Here is a 24297-nt window from a genome sequence, read left to right on the forward strand (position 1 = left end):
TGGGTGATGAGATGACGTAAGACAAAAAAGAGATGAAAGAATGAAAAGAGATAAAACTGTCATCTAGTTAGAATATTCAACAGAAATAGTAACTAGAGTTTCACAAGGTTGTCAGATATGAGATTAAATTACCAAGTCAGTATCGTCCCCTCTACTTTAGCAGTAGCTAATTTAAAAATGTAATAGAGGGGCGCCTGGGTGGCGGAGTCGGTTAAGCGTCCGACTTCAGCCAGGTCACGATCTCGCGGTCCGTGAGTTCGAGCCCCGCGTCAGGCTCTGGGCTGATGGCTCAGAGCCTGGAGCCTGTTTCTGATTCTGTGTCTCCCTCTCCCTCTGCCCCTCCCCCGTTCATGCTCTGTCTCTCTCTGTCCCAAAAACAAATAAACGTTGAAAAAAAAATTAAAAAAAAATGTAATAGAAAACAAGACACCATTCATGAAGGGGAGTGGGGGAAACCAGTAAATTATCTCAGAATTAAACTAAAGAAGAGTGCACAGCATGTTTAAGGAGAACATTGTAAAAGATTTGACTAAATAAAGAGACATGCTGTGTCTGTAGAAGAAAGTCTTCATGTTGCAAATTTGTTAACTCTTCCTAAATCGAACTATAAAGCCATTGCCATTTCAATCAAAATTAGGAAACTCAAAAAAATCATGATTACTTTGTACGGGAAGATAAAGGTCTGTGAATGGCTAAGCCAAAAAGAATAAGGAGATCTTCCTTATCATGTATGAAGACCTATGTCAAAGTTTTAATAATCAAATTCTACAGGGAATGGTAAAAGACTAGACAAATAGCCCAGTGGAACAGAATATAGACTCAAAAACAGACCCATGTTATGGCGATATGGGTTACCAACTCTGAAACTGCTTTTCATGTATCCTGGGGTTGAGGAAATCAGTAAATGGATGGGAGAAGATGTGGGCCACGCTTCCAACTACTGGAAAGGAAAGTTACCTATAATCGAGAAGGTTGGGCTAGAATGAACCCTGTAGGACTGGATTAGAGTTAGAGACATCAGTATGATCTCATGTTTAGCTTAATGTAAACAGAGATGGAGAGATACTGAAATAACTGTATGGGTGCATTCTACCTAGGTTGGTACATACGCATATATTTTTTAGTTCTGTTCACTGAAGGGGCCGGTAGTAATTAGCATACCCAGTGCCCGGAACTTGGGTTTTAATACCATTATCAAATAAAAGGAACCATGACTCCTTGGAGAAGTGGCTGATTCTAAGGCTGGGACAGAGCACACATAAAATAAGCCTGGAGCATCTTGTAGTACCATAAAGTACAAAATGCTGGAGAAAAAAAAAATAGCAAGGGAGAGGGAATATGTCAGAGGGACACAGGAACCAATCGGAAATAATTCCCAATAAAATAATATGAGTGACTAAATAATGAATATAGTATTCGATTATCACCTAAGTTATAAAATAAATATACATAAGTCTATATAATATAAAATGATATAATATACAATGATATAAAAATGATTGCAAAAATAAATTGGGGAGAAAATCTTCCTTACAAACCAAGTTTCCTTACAAATCTTTCTTATACAAGTAATCCAAATAATATACGTAGTTACTCCCTGTTCCAAGAAATGGAGCTTAATTCACACTGTCCCTCCACCTCCGCCAGTGTAGACGTACTGAGTAACTTCCAAAGATTAGATTAGGAAAGAGGGAAATTGGTGCTTTATTGTGGAGAAACACGGTAAACACCTTAACTGCGTGATCAAGGCTAACATCACCAGTGATAAGTTCTGTTGCTATCTTGTCCCCTTGCTGTGATATGATGAGAAGGACATCACCTTCGCAGTCTCTTTCCCCAAACCCATAACCCAGCCCAGTCACATGAACGATGTCAAATAAATCTAAATTGAAGGACAGTCTAAAAAATACATCACCTGTGCTCTTTCAAACTGTCAAGGCCATGAAAAACAAGGAAAGACTTGGAAATTGTCACAGATCAGATGAGATTCAGGAGATACGATAACTAAAATCACGTGATACCCTGGGCTGGATCTGGAACAGAGAAAAGACCCTGAGAGAAAAGCTGGTGAACTACAAATAAAGTCGGGAGTTTAGTTAATAGCAGTGTACGCATGTGGGTTCTTAGTTTTATCGAACGTATCATAGAAGTGTGAAAAATACAGATATTAGAGGGAACTGGGTGAGAGCATACAGAATCCTTCTCTTTTCAACTTTTCTGTAAATCGAGAATATTCCAACATAGAAAGTCTATCCAAAACAAAGACCTATGCCTATGCATATATAGCAACTTGGTGCATGGTGACGATGACACCCCTTTTTTGTCACGGGTTGGCCACCAGAACAGAGGTGTGGTGGAAACCACCGCTGAATCTCAGCCAAGTGGGAAGGGAAAGATTCCTATCAGCAGGGTCATCATTGGACGTGTAGATTCAGGCAAGTCCACCACTACTGGCCATCTGATCTACACATGTGGTGGGATCAACCAAAGAATCGTTGAAGAATTGAAAAGGAGGTTGCTGAGATGGGAAAGAGGCCCTTCAAGGTGCCTGGGTCTTGGATAAACTGATATCAGTTGGTATCACCACTGATAGCTCTCCACAGAAACTGGAGACAAGTATTACGTGACCAGCGTTGATGTCCCAGGACACAGAGACTTTATCAAAAACGTGATCGCGGCACATCTCGAGCTGACTGTGGAGTCCCGATTGTTGCTGTGTCGGTGAATTTGAAGCAGTATCTCCAAGAACGGGCAGATCTGAGAGCGTGCCCTCGGGCTTACACACTGGGCGTGATGCAACTAATTGTCCGTGTTAACAAGGTGAATTTCTTCAGCCAGAAGAGGCATGTGGAAATCGCTAAGGAAGTCAGCACCTACATTTAAAAAGTTGGCTATAACCCCGACACGGTAGCCTCGGTGCCAATTTCTGGTTGGAATGGTGACAATGTGCCGGAGGCAAGTGCTAACATGCCTTGGTTCGAGGGGTGGAAAGTCACCCCCAAAGATGGCAATGCCCGTGGAACCACGCTGCCGGAAATTCTGTATTGCGTCTGCCACAACTCATCCAACTGGCAAGCTCCTTTGCCTGCCCCTCCAGGATGTCCACAAAATTGGAGGTGCTGGTACTGTCCCCGTAGACCTAGTGGAGTCTGGTGTTCTCAAACCTGAGATGGCGGTCGGTCACCTTTGCTCCAGTCAACATTATAGCTGAAGTCAAGTGTGTTGAAATGCGCCATGAAGCTTTGCCAGGAGCTCTTCCCGGGGACAACAGGGACTTCAATGCCAAGGACGTGTCTGTCAAAAATGTTCATCATGGCAACCTCGCTGATGACAGCAAAAATGACCCACCAATCTAAGCAGCTGGTGCTGTGACCCAGGTGACTATCCTGAACCATCGAGGCCAAATCAGTGCTGGCTACACACCTGTGCTGGATGGTCGCGTAGCTCCCACTGCTTTGTGAATGTGCTGAGCTAAAGGCGACTGATGGCTGTTCAGGGAAAAAGCTGGAAGATGGCTCCAAAGTCTTGAAATCTGGTGATGTAGCCATTGTTGATATGATTGCTGACAAATGCACGTGTGTTGAGAGCTTCTCTGACTACCCTCCTCTGCGTTATTTTGCTGTTCCTGACATGAGAGAGATGGTGATGTGGGTGCCATCAAAGCAGTGGCCAAGAAGGCTGCCGGAACGGGCAAGGTCACCAAGTCTGCCCAGAACATTCAGACGGCTAAATGAATACAAACCTGAATATGTACCACCCCTAAATTAATCAGCGATGGGAGAACAGTCTCAGAACTGTTTGTCCCACTTAGCCATTTAAATTTGGTGCTAGGGGTACCTGCGTGGCTCAGTCAGTGAAGCGCCCGATTTTGATAAAAAGCAAGTACCGAGAAAAAACAACATAGGGCAGAAAATAAAGATGGCGGTGTCCAATCTGATTTCAAGGTTGGAGAGTTAGTGACATGCCCAACAGGTGCACATACCTCACTAGTAAATAATGGTGGTTAGATAAGAACAAAATAAAAATGGATTTTTTTTGGGGGGGGCGCACCTGGGTGGCTCAGTCGGTTAAGCGGAAGACTCTTGATTTCAGCTCAGGTCATGATCTCACAATCGTGGGATCAAGCCCCATGTCGAACTCTGTGCTGAGCGTGGAGCCTGCTTAAGATTCTCCCTCTCTCCCTCTGCCCCTCTCCCCTGCTCACACTCTCTCTCTCGAAAACAAAAACAAACCATTTTCTTTCAATAAATGTGTGTTTTTTTCAAACAACTATTTAACTGTTGGAACATAAATACTTATTAAGTTTGGATCTAGCTACTTAACAAACAGAGCAGTTCAGATTTTTGTTTGTTTTGACCTAGAGGCTCTATGCAAAATCACTGAGACACTCAGGACACCATGAACTGAAAAAGTTCTGGAATATCTGCTCTATACCCTTAATTGGCAATCACTTTTGTTGATTCTGAATTCCTGTCAATGGACTTGTGTTTGTTTTCCTTTTGGTAGCTTTACCCTTTTTCTTGGGAATGATAATTTAAATTAAAACCATTTTTTTTTATACCCATGTTCATTATTCACAGTAACCAATGCGGTGTAAGCCACCTAAGTTCCATGGATAGATGACTGGATAAACAAAATGTGATATGTCCACACAATGGAATATTAGTCCACATCAAAAAGGAGAGAAATTCCGACATTTGCTACAACCTGAATGAACGTTGAAGACACTATACTAAGTGAAATAAGCGAGTCACAAAAGGGCAAATATTGTATGATTCCACTCATATAGGCTACCTAGAGTAGTCAAAGCATTAGGCACAGAAAGTAGAATGGGAATTGCCAAGGACTGAGGGGAGGGAAAATGGGGAGTTCGTGTTTAACGTGTACAGTATCTCACAGTTTCGGAGAATGAAAAAGTTCTGGAGATGGATAGAAGTCATCGTGCTTAATACCACTGAACTATACCTTTAAAAATGGCTAAAATGTAAATGTGTGATATGTATTTTGCCACAATAAAAAAAATTTATTTTTGGAGTTCACGGGCTCCTGTCACCATTACTAAGAAAAAATTAAGATTCTCGCCTACAGAGGGCGCCATTGACAGTTCCTGGCGGCATTTCTTTGGCAAGCGGTAATTGAACCTCCTGAAGCTCCAGCTTTCTCCTTTCCCGGAGCCTGTGCAACAGTCCTGGGCCTCCCGGCCAATCCCTCACCTCCCTGAGACTTTTGCTGAAGGGTTTTTACTGCTGTTGACCAAGGGGGAAACCGACCATCCCCTTTTCTTCTTTAGGGGAGAGACGATGTCACTAGAGGTGGTAATGTGGTACATACATACGACGGAATGTTCCTCAGCCATGAGAAAGAAGGAAATGCTGACACATGCTAAGGCACGGATGAATCTTGAGGACATACTGCTACGTGAAATAGACCAGTCACAAAAGGGACAAATGCTGTATGATTCTACTTATACGAGCATCTGAATTAGTCAAACTCCTAAAGACAGAACGTAGAATAGTGGTTGTCAGGCCCTGGAGGGAGGGGGGGGAACGGGGAGTTAGTATTTAATGGGAACGGAGTCTCAGGGTTGCAAGATGGAGAGTTCTGGAGATGGAGGGAGAGACGGTTTCACAACTATGTGAACATACTTGATGTCACTGAACTTTGCACTTACAAAATGGTTAAGACGTTAAATTTTATCTCATGTGCATTTTATCACCACAAAAGTAATATCTATCTAAGTATATTTATATCTATATCTACGGTGTCAGACCTTTGAAGCTTTGAAGAGCTGGTGTCAGATTTGGCTGCCATTTTGAAGGAAAGCCCGGTCCCAAGAACTCGGGTGTATCACAGAGGGTTGGGAACAGGGACACTTCCAGGAAGAGGGTGAGGAGGTGAGCCAAGCCTGAGGAGACTGACAGAGTGGATCAGAGGTGGAGGAAGAGGGGGAATAGTCAAAAACCAGGATTGTGGAGAGTGTCCTAGTCAGTTCACAGGAAAAGGAAAACTAAATTCTGCTAATTAAACCCATTCCAGGGTCCCACCAGGGGACCAGGGGCACTGTTGTTGAAAGGAACAAGTTGGAAAACATTTTAACTATAGTCTAAGAAGGAAAAGTATATTTGATCACGAAGACATTCCCAGGGGTTCAAATGGGAATCAAACACTGTCTTCTGCTCAGTAAATAATAATTCACTAAGTCCCTGAAACGGTTACACTTATTATCACGGCTACCACCTATGAGGCCTCTACTCTGATTAGTCTTTCAGCTACATTAGCTCTAAACGGCACCACCTTCCGCTAGAGTCCATACTGGCAGAGCTAGGATTCGAACCTGTGTGCGCAAACTCCGAACACAAAACCCATACAATTCACCATTGCCTTAGGTCGTGCCAGCCTGCAGGGCAAGCTTAGTTTATGTGCTTCTTTCCAGCATACTACAGTTTCCTTCTATCAGTACACTTTCCTTTCTGATGGCAGAGAGCTGGGGAGGGAGGGTGCCTGGTCCCCAACAGGGAAGGGAGGAGGAGACAAGAGGGTGGAGAGGCGGTTAGGGGTCCCTGGAGCAGACTAGGGTCTCTCTCAGGCAGATCTGGCTTCCTGTAGCGCTTGCTAAAAGGCAGAAGGAAAGCCTTAGAGCTTCCGTGGGAACCCAGCACCTTCACATCTTGCGGGGGAAGGGTCTGCTCCCCTTCAGGAACTGAGTTTACCGCTTTGCATGTTTGGGAATTTTCACCCTGAAAACTCCCATGGATCAGATTCCAATCAATCATCCACACTGCTCCAAGAACCCCCAGAAGTTTGCTTGTGCTGCTTTTCTTCTTTAAGAAAGAGAAAAAATATGATTCACATAGAAACAAACAGCATATACAAAAAAAAAAATGAACGAAAATATGTATTTGAGAAAACATCAAGGAATGTCAAGGAATCAGTATAGACTTAGCCCAATTTTCTGAAATTCCACATCTAATTTAAATAGGCTATGGGCTTTCAGAGCCACAATGGACTTTATGGTCCAAGCTTTTCATTTTGCAGATGTGGAACAATGAAGGCAGGGAGGTTAAATGCCTCCAGGCGTGGCAATGTAGACATTATTGCCCTTGATGCCTTTGACTTTGAATGGACTGTCATACAGACATCAGTTCTGCGCACATATTCTTAAAGGCCTCCTTCCATAGGCTTCTGGGCCCAAACATTCCCTACACAACCTTCCTAGTGCACCCCTCAGCTTTCAGTTTTAGTGAGCAGGCTCTTTGCTATTGATGTGGCTCTTTGGTGCCAGCTCTATAAACAAACCACCATTTGTTGCTTTCTAAAAATAAGCCTTTTTAGCTCTGGACAACATTCGGCCTCACTCTGCTGAGCTGAAAGGTTGGTTTCTTTGAGGCTGACAAATGGTGGCTTATGTCTTCTGAGGACGGCTACAGCCTGTCTTTGTTGAAAGCCCAAAGCCTTACCTTGATGGCCGAGGAGAGAGGTCAGGCTCAGGACTGGAGTCTGAGCACACAGCACTCAAACAGCCTCCAAAATATGCTTGCCTCCGTGGAGAGGGAAGTAGCCAGGGTCTCCAAAGGAAGGAAAATAGGAATGTTCCTTAGAGCTGGAAAGAAGGGGCAGGATTGCTTCAAAAGAAGAAGAAGAAAAAAGGCACAGAACTTACAATGTCCTGCACAGTTGCCTTTCACCCAGAATAAATGTGGCAGGTGCAGAGGCAGTTCTCACATGCGTGCAAGGAGGGTCAAGACTATCCAATGGTGCCATGGCATAGAAAGGAACACTTTTACTCCATACCAGCATTCATCCCTGCTTTCTGTGTTTTTGTAGGTTTCTTTTAATGTTTATTTATTTATTTTGAAAGAGAGAGAGACTCCCAAGCGGGCTCTGCACTGACCGCACTGTCAGCGCAGAGCCTGATGCAGGGCTTGAACCCACAGACCGTGAGATCACGACCTGAGCCAAAACCAAGAGTCAGATGCTTAACAGACTGAGTCACCCACGTGCCCCCCACCCATGTTTGTCTTAATGCTCTGCTATCACTATCTTGAAACTCTTAATTATTTTTGAATACGAAGCCCTCGCTTTCATTTTGCATTAGACCAGTAAATGACGCAGTTGGTCCTGGTTAGTACATATCTCAAAGGGCTGCTGTGAGTATTGACATTTAAGGAGCACTGTTGTTTGGCTCATTCTCCTCGGACTACATTTGCTTTGATTCCAGCTCCCGCAGTAGTGCTGAATTACCCAAGTGGCTGTGATTACTTGTGATTTTTAAAATTCCATCATAGGAGAAAGAGTTCAGGGGGAAATTATCTTGGTGGAAAGGTTGCTCTTCATGCCCCAGATTGATTTTTACAAGGGTTTCCTTGTCTTTGAAGTGCGTGCTTTCTTCACATCTTCCTGTCCTTAGAGTTTATACGGTCCCCAGGGTTGAGGTGTTTGTACGATATTTACAGAGAGGGAATGGGCATAGGCAGTAACTGGTTTCCATTTGGTTCGGGGCATAAAGGGACTTGGAAGTGTGGGGTCCAGAGAGGAAGATAAATGGAATTCTTTGATTTTCTTGCAAGATTCCAAAATTCTTCTTTTTAAAGTTTATTTATCTATTTTGAAAAGGGGGAGGGAAAGAGAGAGAGAGAGGGAGAGACAGCATCCCAAGCAGGCTCCACGGTGTCAGCACAGAGCCCGATGGAGGGCTCGAACCCACAAACTGTGAGGTCATGACCTGAGCTAAAATAAAGAGTTGGATACTTAGCCGACTCAGCCACCCAGGCATCCAAGCTTCCAAAATCCTTAAAGAGATCAGATTAGGACTACAGTCTGGTTTAACAGCAAGCAGCTTAAGGGCAAAGCCGAGGGCAGCTGGAGTTTCTCTTCAGGGTCCCTTGTCCCGTGTCCCACAGCCACCTGGTCATCCAGCACTATCCACCCCATCCCAATGCCTTTCCAGTTTAGCCACTTGCCCCTTCTCTCTGTGTCCGCAAAGCCCCAGCCCAAAGCACAGCCATAGCCTCCTGGCGACACTTCCCCCTGGCCATCCCTCTCGGACCAACTCTGATGTTCTTGTTAGATTTGAAAACAACAACAACAGCCTTACGGAGATATAATTCACACACCATACAACTCACCCATTTAAAGCACACAGTTTTGATGGTTTTTGGAATACATTGTTAATTTTTTGAAGTTGGAAAAACCTATAGAATTTGCCATTTGAAGTGTACCATTCAGTGGCATTAATTACATTCACAACGTTGTGCAACCATCACCACTATCTATTTCCAGAGCTCTTTCATCACGACAGCTCTGTACCCATGAAGCAATAACTCTCCATTCTGCCTTCTCCCACTTCCTAGGAACCTCTACTTTGTCTCTGTGAATCTGCGTTTTCTAGATATTTCACGTAAGTGGAATCATACAATGTTTATCATCCTGCGTCTGGCTTAGTTCACCTGGCATAATGTTTTCAAGGTTCATCCATGTTGTAGCAGGTGCCAGAGGTCATTCCACTTTATGGTTGAATACTATTCCACATTTTCTTTATCCATTCATCTGATGATGGACACTAGGGTTGCCTCTGCCTCTGGGCTATTGTGAATAATGCTGCAGTGAATGGTGGCTTACAAGTACCTGTCTGAGTCCCTGTTTTCACTTCTTTGGCGTATAAAAATCCACGGACCCACTTTTGACTCCTCCAGTCCAGGGGCACTCAGCAGCCGGCCCAATGTTTTCCCAACGCACACCTGGTCACCTCCCTCACCGGCTAACAACCTTTCGGTGGCTTACGGTACCGATGGCAATGCTCACAAGGGCTAAGGGTAAAAATGGAAGTGCTCACCAAAGTCTCTGGATCCCTGAGCTCTGGCTGCCAACAACCTGTCCGCCTCACCATGTCCGCCCTCTCATCTCTGCCCGGTTCCCTCTAAACTTTTCTCCATTCTTCTACGGAGCCATGCTCCTTTTGGATTTCACACATGCTGGCCCCTTTTTTTTCTAAAATGTTCGCCCTCCCAGACACCCAGCTTTGGCTAGCTGTGGCTTGGCCAACTCTTCTCATGTTACCCACCTTACCTTAAAAACAAAACAAAGGAACAAAGAAAACACACTCATAAATACAGGAACAGATCAGTGGTTGCCGGAAGGGAGAGGGCTGGGGGTATGAGTGAAGTAGGTAAAGCTCATTAAAGGGTACAAACTCCCAGTTATAACATAAATCAGTCATGGAGATGAAAAGTACAGCACCGGGAATATAGTCGATAACGCTGTAGCAACACAGGGGGACAGATGGCGACTATAGTTATGGCGGTGAGTGTTTCGTGACACACGTATTGTCAAATCACTATGTTGTGCCCCTGAAACTAACAAAACATGCTATGTCAACTATACTTCAATAAAACATTTTTTTTTTTTTTAATTTAAAAAGCCCCTAACACCTCTCTCCCTCCCACTCAGCTCCGCCTCTTTTGTTCCCTGGCCTCTTTTAGTTCCTGATTGTCCAATCACTGTCTTCCTGTCTGCAATAATGACTAATATGGACTGAGCATTTACTCGTTTCAGGCCCTGTCTTACCCATGTCACCTGTACCAACTAATTAAAGCATCACAAGTCTGAGACTTTACAGAGAAGGAAACCTGGGGGTGCACAGTTAGTAAGAGAGCCCACACTGGCATCTGGAAAGCCAGTTTATGCCTTCAAGACAGTGGGGGCAGCCCCCCAGCTCTGTGGGAGCCAGGTTCTCTTCCTGTGCCAGCTTCCCCAGCACACACCAGCTCATACCCAACCAGAGGGGTGAACAGATGGGATGGAAACTACATGAGGGACCTGGGTATTGAGCAAACGTTACTTACAGGGTGGCTGCTAAGTGCTATGCATCCCTACCTACCTTCCCACCTCAGTTTCCCCAACCTAGAACGTGCACACTAATAGTTACAGCCAAAAATTATTGAGAAGGTTGAGTCCTTTTTTGAAAATATTAAAAAAAAAAAATTTAAGTAGTCGCCACACCCATCGTGGGGCTCAAACTCACAACCCGGAGACCAGGAGTTACATGCTCTACCGACTGAGCCAGTCAGGCACCCCAAGAAGGCTGAGTATTTTAATATAGAATTTGAAACTCATCGTGCCTAGTAGAGTGGGTCCCCCTGAATGTATATGGAGGTTTAGCATTTGCCACCCCACCTCCGGGCAGGCAGGAAGGGGAGGGAAATACCAAGTCCTCTGACCTTGCTCCTGCTGGAGCACTGTGGGACTCCAGTCACCCAGCCCCGCCCCCGGATCCTTTCGCGTATCTCTACGAGGGTCCCACGGGTAAATCAGCGCGTCTTGGTTTTCTCTCTCCAGGCCTCCCCGCCGCCGTACCGTGCGGCCCTCACAGCGCATCTGGGAGCCCGCTGGGGCAGTGCGCCTGGTCCCGCCCTTGGGCCTCATTATCTACGTTTCCGCGTCAGGCCCGCCGAGAACTTGGCAGGGCCTCCCCGCGGTGTTCGGGAACACTTTGTGCCGAGCGCCCGCCCGCCCAGCCCTCCTCCCTGCCTCCCGCGTCTACTGGCCTGTCCGAGGGGGTTTGGGTCGCTGGAGCCCCAGGTACCCGTACCCCGCGCGAAGCCACGAGTCCACATGCCTTCCCACGCACTTGTCCTCTATGTACCCGAGTCCCGGCCACACAACCCGTTCCTCGCCCACGGGCTGGGCCTGGGTCACACTGCGCGTAATCGAGAGGTTCAGAAAGATGCGGTGGCCCATTTTAAAACAAAGCCCAATTATTAGCGCTCGGTGGCTATTTATGCCCGGCCAGTGTCAGATCCTCTGAGCGCTGCGGACAACCAGTACCCAAAGGAAGCGCACAGTCCCAACCAGAAAAAAGAAACCGGCTCTGGAGTCTTCTGACCCATTTTGAACCCCCCTCCCCCAACCCCGCGCTCGCCCACTCGTTCGCGTCCTGGCTGTGTTAGCTCCGGCAAAGCGCGGAGTCTCAGTCTCCTCTTCCAAGAAATGGGGAGAACTGTGCGTGCTTGGTGATTCTACTGCGAGACGCGCAGCAGGTCGCAGGGACGTCGGTGCTGTAGTCACACACCTCCAAGACCCCACCTTCTCGCGGCCCCTGCCTCGGCCCCGCCCCGGGGGCTCCTGGGCTCAACCCGCGGCGCTGGCTCCGAAGTGCGTCACGGGCACCGGCCGCGCTCCTCCGGCAGCCAGGGCGAGGCTGGCACCGGGCCAGCGCGGGCCGGGCCAGGGGTGCCGGGCCGTCTCCGGGGCGGGGACCCAGGCGTGGAAGGCGCTCAAGTTGCGCGGCCCTCGGCGCGCTGTTGGGGGCGCCCTCCGCGGCGGGCGGCTCGCCAGGGACCGGCCTCCGCAGCCCGCCGGGCGCGCTAAGGCTGCACTTTCCCTTCGCCAACACCCCCCCACCCCCACCCACCCCCACCGGTTTCCTCCCGCGGGGCGGCAGCGGAGATTTCCTCTCGGGGAAACTACGCGGATCCTTCCCGGGGCTCCTCGCCCCGCCCCACTTCTCCGCCCCCTCCCCTTTGCTGGGGAGCCGGTACCGGCCTGCGCCGGGAAGAGGCTCTGGCAGCCTGAGCGGGAGGTGGCGGGGGGCCACGGAGCCGCTGGCCACTGACTCGCTTCGCCATGTGACGCTGCCCTCCGCCCAGGGACCCCCATCGAGCCCCCGGCCCGCGCCCGCGCTGGATCGCGCCGGGCACCATGCTTCTGCCGGGCCATGCGCGCCCGCCGCCCGCGCCGCAGCCCGCGCAGCATCCTGGACTCCGCAGGCAGGTAGAGCCTCCCGGGCAGCTCCTGCGCCTCTTCTACTGCACTGTCCTGGTCTGTTCCAAAGAGATCTCAGCGCTCACGGACTTCTCTGGTAAGAAGCGCCCTCCCTCGTCCTGCGCCCCCGGCGCCGCGCTGCGGTGCGCTCAGGTGATACCTCGGCTGGGGGCAGCCTCCCGAGGGAGCACAGACGGGGTGGATTGAAGTTGAGGCACGCTCATAGCCAGTTTTCTTGCCTGGTGTGAGCCCTTGGCAGAGGTGGCTCCGTGTGGAGCGATGGCAGAGGAGTCCCTCCCCTCCCCGAGGAAGGATGGGTAACATTTCGAGTTTCTCGCCCCGGTGTTTATCTCGTCAAATTCCCTGCATCGGGTCCCAGCATCAAGTTCCCGCCTCTGAAGGATGTGTGTCCCCTGGAGGCCCCTTAAGCTGTGCCCTGTGCCGCACCCAGCGCTGTAAAATACACGTGTTGTGATCGGAGGAGTTTCACTTGGTTTGCCACTGGCAAACCCGGGTAGCCCGGGTGCGCCCCAGCCGGCCTCCAGGGTGCCCATGTAAGGACACTAGTCCTGGAGACATCTGACCTGAAGTCTGCGCCTGCAGGCAGGGATGGGAAGCCAGCCGGGCGGGAGGTCTGTGTGCCGGATGAGGAGAAATGTACAGAACGGAGACTCTGGGTCTTTACTGCCAGATGGTACCTGCCCTCCACCCTCCAGTCCCAGGCTTCTTAACAAAAATGCTTTTCTCCTCCCAGTAAACGGTGAGGCTTTTCTTCTGGGAGACTCAGACCAAAGCTCCCACAGCTTATCTCAGTTCTGGGGCTGTAGGTGTGGCACCACAAAGTGAGAGAAGTTTCTGTGTTGATGATGGTTGTAGGAGCCACATTCTTATGTTACCGCTGCACTTGCTTAGAGTAACAAAGTCCTTACAGTTGTAACAGACCTGGGTCTCCCTCTGGTGAGGCTGGATGCCTTCACCCTTTCCCAGCCCCTGCCCACCCCAGGAGGCAGCTCTGAACCCCACTCCCCCCCCCCCTTCTCCAGGGATCTTCTGCCAAGTTTAGGCTTTTGCCTGCAGGGACTTTTGCAATCCAATCGTGGTAAACGGAGTCACTGCTCACCCTGTCCTGCAGTAGACTAATACACAGCAGAGAACACTGGCAAACCAGAAGCTGAGCTGGGTTTCTAGTTTACTTACAGAGAATGTCATTGTTAGCTGAGAGCCCTTGGGTCAGAGGTTCTTTGCTTTGAATATTTAATATCAAGGCAGTGTTTCTACCTAGCGAAGGAAGCCAAGATATGCCTATTTGGCAAGCAAACCGTGGTCCTTAAAATCGAGCACCACAGGGTCAGAATGCTGTGGTAAATGTGCGAGGGAAATGCTTTTCAAGTGCTATTGACTTTTTTTTTTTTTTTTTTTTTTTTGGTGGTGGTAATAGAACTTTCTTGGCTGCTAAAAAAGTTTTATATTTGCTGATTTCAGCTATGGAGAGCAATTCTGATTCAGCCACCCTGTAGCTCTGACTAGTAAGGAAAGAATTGAAAGCTGACAAGCCCTTTTTGCGTGTGTGACATCATTGCAACTGAAAAAATAGCGCTTTAGGTAAATCGCGGTGTGACCATTATATTGTTTTCACAGATTATAGACACTCTGTCTTTAGTGAAGCAGTTGCAATACTCCCAGCAGCCTGCAGGTTATCACCCACATTAGGAATTGTCTGTATTCTGTATATTACATTGTACGTTATAGTGCTTTGGCTGTCACAGAGGGACTATATCCCGAGGGAAATGGATATTTTGATACATGTTCTTCTAAATGATACAAATGATGGAAAATATTTCCTTCTGCTTTCGGTGTGAACTTGAATTCCAGGGTTGAAAACTCGTTGAGTCCGCAGTAGGTGGTGATAATGCCAGGTCCATCCACAAGTAGCCCCCATTCTTTCCTCTAATCACCTTTGCTCACCAGAGACCTGAGGATTAGGGAGACAGTGTCAAGGGGGGAGGGGTGCCTGGGTGGCTCAGTCAGTTAAGCGTCCAACGTCAGCTCAGGTCATTCATGATCTCATGGTCCGTGAGTTCGAGCCCCACATCGGGCTCTGTGCTGACGGCTCAGAGCTTGGAGCCTGCTTCGGATTCTGTGTCTCCCTCTCTCTCTCTGCCCTTCCCCCCACTTTCTCTCAAAAGTAAATACACATTAAAAAAAATTTTTTTAAGGGTCAAGGGAACCTTTTTGGGAGAAGAAAAGAAAAAACGCCGTCTTCTCAAAGCACAGACACATTCAGGTTTAAATCTAAACGCTGTATGTGCGGCACTGGGGAAACGTTAGAGAAGGCTCAGGGGTCTTTCAAAGTTGATCAATTTGACTTGAAACTTTTAGGGACCGCCTAACTGTGTGATACACAGCATTGAGGACAATTCCCCAGCTCTAAAGATGGGTCTGAGGGTTCAGTTGAAGGCTTTAGTCAAAGCCGTGGAGACTGATCACTTAATTCCAAAACCCCTGGGAGGGGGGGGGCAAACCGGATGCCTGCTTTCCTGGGGACAGGTGGTCTTGTTCTTTTTTGTGCACTTCGAGGGGGTGTTTAGAAACCAGAGGCCTGTAAGGAGACAGTCCCCACCCCTACCCCGTCCCCCACGGAGCCTTACAACAATAGCCCAGCCCTAGAGAGCAGCAATCCACAATGCAGATACTTGCTTGTTTTTCTAAACGAGGGAAACATCAAAAACTGAAGCTGAGGGAGGGTGGAGGGAACTTGGGAGCCCTCCGCCCTGGGAAGAAGGGGATGGAGAAAGGATGGTGTTTCCACATGAAAGAAAGTACCAGAATATCAGGGGTCCCAGCCATTGTGTGTACAGTATAGGGCCTCCCAGGAGATTAACAGTGCAGAGTTTTGGAAAGTTACTTAAGCCTTTCTCTTCTTTGCAACTCTTCCTTCAGCCTTTTCCTGAGGCTGTCAGCTGGTGTAGTTTTCCTGGGTCATTGGGTTTTTTTTTTTTTTTGCCCTGAGGATTCCAGCATCGGATCTCACTCTTAATAAGCCAGGGGCTGTGTCCTGGCCGCCTCCTCCCCCTGCTTGCTCGTGACTTGTGCTAATCACCTCCAAGCCTGCTGGGAAACAGCCTCCCCACACAGCCCCTTCGCGCTCATCCCCAAAGATGTTGAGATGCTGCCAGTGGCCACTGGAAGGCTATCATCACTGCACTAAAAACATATCCCAGGAAGACAAGAGCAGTTCATGCAAAATTAGTGCCTGTGATCCTTAATCCCACCCCTAGATGCACTCAGTTTTCCTTTTTCCTCCTTGGGATGGAGTTCTGTTTTTATTGATTGATTGATTGATTGATTGATTTTGTTGGTTTGTTTGTTTTTTTCTTTGTTGTTGTTGTTGTTGTTTTGACTGCATTCCCAAATTGGGGGTTTAGCCTGAGCGGTCCAAACTGATCATTGATTTTTTTTTTTTTTTCAAATAGAAGTATAATGCCAACATCATCTTTGTTCAGAGAACAAGGTAGGGGTGAGGGCTGAGAGGAGGGGGGGGTGCCATTTTGGGTTCCAGCCATCAAAAGGAAAGGATCCTCTGTATATTGTACTGCTTTAAAGAGTTCCAGAGTGTCTCTCAAACTTATTTTGCCCTTGGGTCCTGTTCATTTTTTTGGTGATTTTTCTCTCCATTCAAAGTGATTGATGGGCTTATTGAGAGGGAGGTGGAGGAAGGGGGGCAGGGAGGGAAGGGGTGGAAAATTGTTCTAGTTCCCACTTGGCGTCCTAGAAAAAGGTTGTGAGCATGTGTTCGCACATTTGGTTTTACCCCAGGGCATATAGTGATGACTGTGGGAAGCAGAAGGGGAGGAAGATGAAACCCAAGGGGAGTGGGGGCAGCCTTTAAAGGCCTTCCTGGCACCAAATTGTCCCCAGGCCTCAAAGATGGAAGGGCTTCTCTGGGCAGATGTCCTGCTCCCTGCCCAAGCAAACAGGAAGTGATGCGCATTAACCACATCATTTGCAGCTTAGCAAATAAACCCAACCCTAGCTCCTGGTTTCACTGGCCAGGAATTTCAGAATATTGAAAAATGGTCATTCGATCGATCTTGAAGTCTCGGGTCCTGATGGAGGGAACACAGGTGTCCATTTAGGGGAGGCCGAACCTTCCCGTTCTGCTCAGGTAAGCAGTGGGTCTCAACCCTGGCTGTGCATTAGAATCGCTGGACGCGGAACAATGTGTGGGTGCTCAAGCAGCACTCCCCGACTTCTCGTGTAACTGGTGTGGGGAGAGCCAGGCCTGGGTCTCATTTTTGAAAGCCCCCCAGGCAATTCTAGTACAGCCAGAGTTGAGAACCACTGCTCGGGGTGATCAGAGGGCTGGACTATCTCCTGTGTGCATCAGCTTGTTTGGGGGCACACGGGCACGACTGGCTGCCCCTTCACCCCACCCCCCACCCCCGGTCAGGGTCAGGGCTCCCCACCAGGGAGACCAGGACTATATTTTCCCAGCTACCAGTTTGTCCCTGCATGCCAGCACACGCACACAAAGTTCTACATTTTCTATTCCCTTCTTTCCTAACGTTTATCCATTTATTTTGTGAGCGGGAGAGCACGCAAAGACGTGAGGGGCAGAGAGAGAGAGAGAGAGAATCCCAAGCGGGCTCCACGCTGTCACCGCGGAGCCCGACCCGGGGCTCAAACTCATGAACAGTGAGCTCGTGACCTGAGCTGAGATCAAGAGTCGGACGCCTCACCGACTGAGCCACCCGGGCGCCCCAGAGTTCTGCATTTTCTGACGCCCTAGTCACACCGCCCTTTTATTCGGGGGTTGTCTTCCCTTTCAGAAATTTTATGGGATGAAAAGCCAGCTCATAACCAAAGAAAAACAAACCAAACGTCTGAAGGATTGTGCAGCTGTCACAGAAGAGGAGAGATGAAGAGAAGCTCTGAGACTGCTAGTCTGTTTCCATGGAAAGTAACTACATTTGAAAAGTGTTCTGCTGGCTCTTTCTGCGGCAGAGAAGAGGAGTCGGGGCCAGCGAGTGACTCCATTATTAATGGCTTTGCTCTCCCAGGCACTTTATTGGAAAGGGCAGCCTAGCAGCGGTTTCAGGGAAGGGACAGAAAGACAGGGAGAAAGTGTTCATAGAGTGCTGTGTTATCTCATTTCCTCTTCCTGACAACCCTGTGAAGTAAGTACTCATCCAGGCTCAGAGAGGTTAACTCACTTGTCCAAGACCACCCAGCTATGAGACAGAGCGGACTCAGGCTCTGACCTGCGCAGGGCGGGGGTGGGGGCGGCTGGGGCACTTGGCCCGTGTGGGTGATGGGAGGGTGGTGGGGGAGGCAAGGCTAGAGAAGAAACGGGCCACCATCGGCCTAACCAGCTCACGGAGCCACCACCGCTATGCCAGGTGCCTGCTGAATACACAGCCCTTTCTCCGTTCCTTCCTTCAGCATCTTTCTGACCCCGGCCATCCAAACTGGGTGCGCACACGAGGCGATCCAACAGATGTAGGAGGAAAACGTTAGAACTTCTGTCTTTTCATATCGGTTTCTTTAAGGTTTCAACCTTAAAAAGAACCTTAAAAAGAAAGGTTTCAACCTTAAAAGGTTTATTTATTTTGAGAGCGAGCGAGCGAGCGAGCGAGAGAGCAGGGGAGGGGCAGAGAAAGAGAGAGAGAGAGAGAGAAGAGAGTGAATCCTGAGCAGGCTCCGTGCTGTCAGTGTGGAGCCCAGCGTGGGGCTCGAACTCACCAACTGCGTGACCCGAGCCGAAACCAAGAGTCGGATGCTTAACCGACAGAGCCACCCAGGCGCCCCTGACGTTCGTGATTTTAAAGATTTGGAGGTCACCGGTCTCAGCCACCCGGTCAACATCTTTAAAATGGTTGCAAAGGCGCCACTTTGGGGGTGATGCATGTGGAATGAACACCTACTCCCCAGTTACCTGCCTCTGCCCCCAATCTCGCTGCCTACCTTGGCTCTACACCTGCTGGTTAAGTGTAGACACAGGATTTGAACCCAATAACTGTCTGGTTTCAAAAGTCCATACTCTTGTCATTCAAGCTAAGTAATGAACCGAGAAGGTAGAGGTGAGGGCTCTCTGAAGTGTTATGATACTCAGTCACTATTTTAATGAGGCGCCCCGGACAGACACTCTTCTAAAAACTGTATGTTGATTTTTTAAAACTGGTCAGATACATTCTTTTTTTTTTTTAGTTTATTTATATATTTTGAGGAAGAGAGAGAGAGCATGAGAGAGAGTGGGGGGAGGAGCAGAGAAAGAGACCCTAGCAAAATTGTCCAAAACTGATTGTGCCCCAAGATAGTTGGCAACACACACACACACGCACACACACACACACACAAACACACACACACAAATGCTCCCTACATAGAGACATCATCACAGACTCTATAAGACCCCTACTGATGAAATCCTGGTTATGAACACACAGTCCAAACTACATTATATGAGCAACAGCCAGTGGTAAAAACAACAGAGTTCTTAATAACAGAGGAAAACTGAAAACAGAAAAGCAAATAAAAGAGCAAAGCTAAAATGTGACTAAGGAATGAAAGGCGATAAAGATTTGAAAACGAGCAAAATATATCTGCTAACTATACTAATACTACTATACTAATGAAAAATATATTCATTGAAATTAAAGCTTAATAGATCACTCATATACAGCTGAAGAGAATCAATGAACTGGAACATAAAGCTGGAGAAATTATCTAGAATGCAGCAAAAAAGGTAAAGGCATGGAAAATAGGGAACAAAGTTTGTAAGATATGGAGGATGGAATGAAGGTTTAACATACGTCGGATCTGTATTCCAAAAAGAGAGAATATGGAAAATGAGGGAGTGGTAATGCTTGAAGTGATACGATCTTGGAATCCATTTTCAAGATTTAATGAAAAATTCAGATTCATGTATCCCAAGGAAGATAAATAAAAATAAATTTATACCTATTGTACTTAAAGCATAAAATACTAAAACCAAAGTGACAGTCTTTAAAAAAAGAGAGGAAAAAATGTCTTCTATAAAGTCTTTGCCACCACAACAGTGAAAGCCAGAAGCCAGTGAAATATTTTTCCAGGTTCTGGAAAGATGGAACAAAACAGAACAACCTGTCAGAGCAGAACTGTATACCCAGCTAAACTATCTTCTAGACAGCGTGTGAAATGAAGACATGCTCACCACCGATAAATGCTGACTGAAAGGACTACTAAAGGATATCCTTCATGGAGAAGGACACTGAGTCTAGAAGGAAGGACCGAGTTATAAAGAAAAGAAATGGTGAGCAAAGTAATGGTACAAAGGATGGCACTTTGCCTACATTTCTTGCTCTGTCCTCCTTCTTAGAGACTACCGTCTCCTTGCCTGCAGGAGGTTTCTTGAAGCTATCTTGTCCTTTTGACTGCCTTATGACTTCCAGCCTGAGGTACCCACGCCTGCTCCCCAGGTGGCCAGCAGTTCTACGGTGACTACACAATGGGTGTTCTGTATGAAAGAACGGGAAATGTTCAGTTCTTTCAGGTACCAGATGCTGTGTGTGGTATGATACAGGGCTGCCCTAAAGAGCCAGTCCTGTCCTGGGGAAACTTCCTTCTCAGTCGATTCATGGACACACAGACACAAAGAGACTTGAGGGGTCAGTACTCAATTGGGCAGGTCGCATTCTCCGAATGGTACCACAGAGCGTGGAATTGAGGGTTTAGTAGCGTGCTCACAGACCTCCCAGAAATCTCTGCCCTGCAGAGATTTTACATTTTCATACCTTCATTCTGGACACCTGTGTCACTTGCTCACTCAGGCCCCTGAAATGAAATTTCTCTTGCATTAATAAGCTAGGGAATGAAGTGCTGCTTGGGGTTCGTTTTGACCCGAGAGCCAAGTTTTCCACACACAGAGAACCAGGCAACATTAAAATTCAAAACTCAGGCCACTGAATCTGAAATGTATGTTTGCAAACTGTCTGATTTCATGTCTGCCTCAGATGTCTCGTGAATACAAATCGCCTCATTTGGGGTCGGAGGAACAGGGAGGAGGAAACCTAAGAATGATCTCCAAAACAAATCTTTAATTCGGATGAGTATAATAGAATGTAATCCCATTTCAAGTCTGTCAGCATTCTTTTGATGATTACAAATGAGTCCCTTTTCCCCTGCAATGTGGGGGAATAATCTGGATAAAATAACCCTTTTTGTCTGCAAGGGCCAGTGTGATGCGTACTCGTGACAGCTTTCAGAGTAGTGTTTCAGGGTCTGAGAAGAGCACTGTGCTACCACGTTATTCCTTTCTTCCTCTTGACTTAGGAGATTTTTTCACTCTTTTTATGTTCAGCAGCTTCTGAAGTTCTCAGGCTCAGAAATCATAAATCATCGTACTGTACTCTGGAACAAGAGAGACCTGGGCCACCAAGCCCTGTCTCTCTCTGCCCATTCGATGGGAGACAGGTGGAAATGAGAATACTTGACCTTATCCAGAAAAGGCCAATTTGTACAGCTTTTGAGGGATACACTTCAAGGGATGCATACAATTTTATAGCCCCTTTTCTGCTGGAAAAAAATGTACTTGAACCCCAAATCAGACCTACACAACTGTCTGATTTTTTTTTTTTTTTGTCAATTTGGTTGTAAAATTAAGGGATGGGCATTTTTTTTAATGTTTATTATTTTTGAGAGACAGAGAGCAGGGGAGGGGCAGACACACACACACACACACACACACACACACACACACACACACACAGAATCTGAAGCAGGCTCCAGGCTCAGAGCTGTCAGCACAGAGCTCGACGTGGGACTCGAACTCACAAGCCGTGAGATCATGACCTGAGCTGAAGTCTGACGCTGAACTGGCTAAGCCACCCAGGTGCCCCATGGATAGCCTTCTTTTTTTTAATGTTTATTTATTTTTGACAGAGAGAGAGAGAGCACGAGCAGAGGAGGGGCAGAGAGAGAGGGAGACACAGAATCCGAAGCAGGCTCCGGGCTCTGAGCTATCAGCACAGAGCCCGATGTGGGGCTCGACCTCATGAACCTCAAGTTCATGACCTGAGCTGAAGTCGGACGCCTAACTGACTGAGCCACCCAGGTGCCCCAAGGGATAGCATTTTTAAACACCTTCCTCCATTCTCTGAGGCCTGAACCACTAAACGTGCCTTCCAAAGTTAATAATGCCAAATGCTTTTTGCACAGGTTAGACAGAATGCAAAGATGGTCCCGTCCACAGCCTCAGGATGAAAAGGGATCTCGAAGACCCAGAGCTGTGGGACCCACTGTGTGGGAGTGGTCACAGCAGGCTGTGGAGAATTCCACTGAGTGGGTCTTGAGGTCTTGTCTGTTCTGCCTCTCTAATCCCTGGAGTTCAAGTGTAAAGGTTCCACTCTTCTAATTTACCTTTTTTTTTTTTAAGTTAGATGCCCCAGGATTTTTTTTTTTTTCTCCAGAATTCTTTTGAAATGGTGTTATGGCTCCCTAAAGCCATAAGCCAGTGCTTTGAAGCACTTTGTCTCTGACTTCTGTCCTCATCTCTGGTTGGTCCAGGCATGTTATTTGGGGTTGTCAACTTTCACCAAAAATGCCATATGGTCCTTCTACTAGATGACTTATCTTTACTGATGAAAACTTCGCTTGGCCTAATGGTTAGACTGAACCCGTGGTTCCCAATCCAGGGAGATACCATCCCCTCACCCCCGGGGATATTTGGCAATGTCTGGAGGCAATTTTATTTGTGACAACTAGCCGCGCTCCTGGAACCTAGTGAGTGGGAGCCTGGGATGCTGCTAAGCCACCCACAACGCACAGACAGTCCCCTCTCCCCGCCCCCCGCCACAAGGAATGACCCCCATCCCTGGGCTTGAGGAACACTGGGCTAGACCAGTTGGCGTGTCCCTGTTTTATATGCTACACGTTCAGCATCAGAGGAGGGTGGGGAAAATTTGTAATAACCAAAGGGGGGGTCTGGAAGACCTAGACACGGCTCCTTGGCGCCCTTCTTCAAGGCCGGCTTGCCTTCTGCAGCCGCCAAGAGCAGTGTCTTTAAAGCCCAGGAAACGGAGATGCAGCCACTACCTCCCGCGTCTACACCCGCTCGCGCGCCCCGTGGCTCCCAGTCCCACCCCTTCCCTCCACGGAACTTGGCTCTGCCTCGGGCCCTTTTGCCCTCCTGATTTCAAGCGCGCACACTCGCCATCATTATCGTCAAGCTAAAATATCCCTCGGGAGACGTGTTCAGACTTGAAGTCGGTTGCTCACTCGCGGCGCGTGGATGCATTTGCAACACCTCTCAATTATTTCACAACTCGGCGAAGCAGTCCTGTGACGGGGAGGGGGGTGCAATTTAGTTTGCATTTTAAAGAGAGAGAGTGTAAGTCACAAAAACTGTGCCTAGATCTGCTTTCCCTCGGCAGCATCTCTCCCCGCCTCCTCCTCCTTTCCTCCCGGTCCCTCTTGCACCTGCTCTCTATGACCCCCACCCCCACCCACCCCTGCACACCCGCATTCACACGGCGTCTGGCACATCATACCCACGGTTGTGTCTGTGAAGCGTTGCATCCACCTCTCGGTGCTGCGTGTTATACACTCTGCAGAGAGACAAGTTCGAGATGTTTCTAAGAGGGCTAATTGCGGGAAGAGTGTTCTTTCAGAGCGACACTGTTCACCACGCCCGGTGCTGAATGTTACGCACTTACCAGGGCGCGCTTGAAGCCTATGTGGCCGTGGGGTTGAGCACCATTGCACGCCGCGTGGAAGGAAAACCAACAGGTCCCTCTAAAATGGTAACTTGGCCACCCCTGCTCGGAGGCCACCAGATCAAAGGACAGCCACCCACTTTCAGACCTGCCCCTCCCCAGTCACCCTCTTTCAAACAGCTTGCAAGTCCAATGAAAATATTTCTTTCCTTCGGCCAAACACAGAGAAAATATAGTATCGTTTCCAAAGGAAGGGACGGGGCACCCGCAAGAACGGGTGCGCAGTATTTGTGAACCCTGGTGACTCAGTACATCTGAATCTCCAAGCATTTTAAGAGCTTTGTCCAAAAAAAAAAAAAAAAAAGGTCTATTGTGTGGCTGTTGGCACTGAAGAAAATAGCAGGCCTGTCAGGACTCTGTTTCAGATTTAATTTTAAAGTGGGTGATGTAAGAATGCCGTCCAACAGGAGGGCTTTGCTCTTTTTCTCGTCCCTGCCTATTTGGTGTGCTAGAACCTGGGTTTTCAAGAATCAGTTTATATGAGAAATCAAAGCACCTTCCCTCGATGCCTGTTTTACAAAAAGGCATCATGTTCTTAAGGAAAGACTAGTATGTTTTGGAAATGAACATGGCTTCCAGGGGCACCTGGGTGGCTCAGTAGGTTGAACGTCCAACTTCAGCTCAGGTCATGATCTCAGGGTTTGTGAGTTTGAGCCCCAGGTCGGGCTCTGTCCTGACAGCACGGAGCCTGGAGCCTGCTTCAGATCCTCTGTCTCCCTCTGTCGCTTCCCCTCCTTTACACATGCTCACTCTCTCAAAAATGTAAACAAAAAATAAAGTAAAATGA

At 47.9% G+C, this 24297-nt stretch overlaps 1 protein-coding gene and 1 pseudogene across 2 annotated transcripts in view; both read left to right on the forward strand.

Annotated features, from left to right (window-relative positions):
- The first annotated feature begins 11 nt into the window (after positions 1-11).
- On the forward strand, positions 12-3952 carry LOC112849762 (elongation factor 1-alpha 1 pseudogene; annotated as a pseudogene).
- Positions 3953-12244: 8292 nt separating this feature from the next.
- The window catches only part of EVA1C (eva-1 homolog C), a 77728-nt gene continuing 65675 nt past the window's right edge, over positions 12245-24297 (forward strand). The window contains exon 1 of one of the 2 annotated variants that reach the window (XM_086675856.1): positions 12245-12856. In XM_086675856.1, the coding sequence (XP_086531982.1) occupies positions 12697-12856 (160 nt within the window). In that variant the 5' untranslated portion in view covers positions 12245-12696. The remainder of the gene's footprint in view (positions 12857-24297) is intronic. The other variant, XM_086675854.1, reaches the window with a different exon arrangement.

The sequence above is a fragment of the Puma concolor genome, chromosome C2 (assembly GCF_028749965.1).
Source record: "Puma concolor isolate L17-30 chromosome C2, mPumCon1.1.hap2, whole genome shotgun sequence".
Lineage (NCBI taxonomy): Eukaryota > Metazoa > Chordata > Mammalia > Carnivora > Felidae > Puma > Puma concolor.